This window comes from Cupressus sempervirens, chromosome 6 (assembly GCF_028749045.1).
Source record: "Cupressus sempervirens isolate cs-2001-9-10 chromosome 6, ASM2874904v1, whole genome shotgun sequence".
In the NCBI taxonomy this organism is placed as follows: Eukaryota; Viridiplantae; Streptophyta; class Pinopsida; order Cupressales; family Cupressaceae; genus Cupressus; species Cupressus sempervirens.
The window spans coordinates 87,973,009-87,975,105 of NC_143123.1; the positions used below are offsets into that span (position 1 = coordinate 87,973,009).

Sequence of the window (2,097 nt, forward strand, 5' to 3'; positions counted from 1 at the left end):
ATCACCAAACTTCATCGCAACATATATTATACTTTGGTTCAAGGATCTAATGAACTCAGGAAGACAAAAAATTAAAAAGAAATAAAAAAGCTCCAACAAACCTAATAAACCTCAAAATATTTGTTAATGTAGAAATAAGATGTATGACAATCCCCCAAATAATAGGTCATGTAGAAAGACCTATAATCCTTAAGGTTGTTGTTACATATTCATCTAAGTTGGGTGAAATAAGATGCAATTATTAAGTTAGGGTAGTCCCTTTTGTAATCCTTCTCACTTGCCATTCCAACTTAGTTGACCTACTTTCTTCTCACTTCCATCCAACTTCCTTTCTGCTCTTCAATTTATACTCAAAAAATACAATTTCAACCTTGTCAAAACCCCATTCTTAAAAATATTTCCTTTCCCATCAATGAAAATGCTTGAAGTGTTGCACCAAGTGAGTCGTGGGAAAGAGATTCTAAAGAAATCTTCCAAACAATTTCATTAGATTTGGTGTGCTATTTGATAGCAATGCACGAGTAAGGGCTTCAAAATACTCTAGCCAATACATGACATTTTACAAATATATTTGCAAAACATAAAGAAAATTTAAAAAGATTTTTCTTGCTAGTATTTGATTAGTCAATAAATAATATTTAAAAGGAAAAAAAAAAGTTCCAAGAATTTTTTTACTAACTAATGAAAAAAGATAAAAATAAAAAAATAAATTTTAATTAAAAATATTACCATAAAATTTTTAGACAGATTTCAAAACAAGAATTAATTTAATATGAAGAAGTGAAAACGCTAATCTCTTCTTGTAAGGGAAGCTAAAGAGAGATCTGTCCTAATAATACCTCAATTAATTTGAAATAAGATTATGTTTTTTTGGCCAGTTACGTGGAACAACAAAAAATACCTTGAAGTGAGTCGTTGAAAATTTATCATCGTTAAAAATAAAATAAAATACGAGGGTTAAGTTCGCGTACGAAAATTGGGTGTATCAACATGTAGCGTCTCAATCAATTTGCATCATTCGCCATTCAGCACTTGCAGGCCTTCCTTTTAAAATCACAAAGATTTTGCTCCAGGTAAATCTTCGTATGATGATTAAGTTTTCAATTGTCAGTTTTCGGTATATGAAGTTCTGGGTTTTAAAGTTCTAGGGTTTGATTTTGTTAGGGTTTGAAATCCTGTGTTTTAAATTCTACGATTTGAGTTTGTTTTTGGATTTTGATTATGTGCTTTGAACTTCTGTTTTTTCTTGTCGTTACATTTTTTTGGTTATCTTATTGTGGATGTGATGGCAAATGAAATCTGAAATCCTAGGATTTTGCGTGGAAATATTGTAGAATTGTCATGGCACCCTCTTGGCGCGAGCCGGTACCCTTTGGAATGAATGATGGATTTGAGTTTCCCGCAATGACTGCTTTTCAGTTACCGGCAGAGCTCACGCCTGTCCTAAATCCTGCTACAGCCGATCCAGCCAGGGTTCAAAATATTATCCAGGAAATTATGCCCCTTGGTGTTGTCCCACTTAATCTGGCGAACAATGTTGCAGAGGCCCTTGTTTTTGGGATCCAATCTGCCCTTGCCCTGCAACGCATAAGAATGTAATCCAATAATAAAAGGGACTCAGAAATTTATTTTCTTTTTGAATATTTGTTAATTTTGTGATGTTAGATTTAATTTCAGAAACCCAAATTCATCAACTTGGATTTCTCACTAGACTCTGATGTAAAAATTTCTTTTTTTGTACTCACTGTAGACCTGCTCGTTGTTCTCCCTGTTAATTTGGCGAGCAACGTCACAAATGTCCTTGTGTTGGGATCCAATCTGCACTTGTGCTGTGACGTATAATTTGGAAGTTGCTAGGAATTGTTTTTTGGTACCTACAGTTAAATTTTAGTAACATAGAACTCCTTTTTGTAGGTTTCTGTCAATACTTTGATTGAAAATTTTCTTTTCTTATTGATTTAAAACGTCTTTGTATTTCATAACAATTTAGTCATTTTTAACTTCTAAGTTAACCATTATGTAACTCCTAAGTTAGCCATTTTGTTGCCAAGTGTTATGCGCTAGGCTTCAAAGTTCAAGCAGTTTATTCACGATGGC

The 2,097-nt window shown here is 33.0% G+C and overlaps 1 protein-coding gene across 2 annotated transcripts; it reads left to right on the plus strand.

The window, feature by feature from the left end:
• Positions 1-934: 934 nt before the first annotated feature.
• On the plus strand, positions 935-1,775 carry LOC149551320 (uncharacterized). 2 transcript variants are annotated; one of them, XM_089786874.1, is made up of 2 exons: positions 935-1,073; positions 1,335-1,775. In XM_089786874.1, the coding sequence occupies exon 2, from the start codon at positions 1,342-1,344 to the stop codon at positions 1,597-1,599; it is 258 nt and encodes an 85-aa protein (XP_089643000.1). In that variant the 5' UTR covers positions 935-1,073; positions 1,335-1,341; the 3' UTR covers positions 1,600-1,775. The 2 variants fall into 2 exon arrangements, with proteins under 2 accessions (XP_089643000.1, XP_089643001.1); XM_089786875.1 differs by having other exon boundaries at positions 936-1,073; positions 1,312-1,775.
• Positions 1,776-2,097: the final 322 nt, after the last annotated feature.

Excerpts from the sequence above, each read along its gene's own strand:
- LOC149551320 (XM_089786874.1), top strand. The coding sequence starts at position 1,342 with ATGGCACCCTCTTGGCGCGAGCCGGTACCCTTTGGAATGAATGATGGA.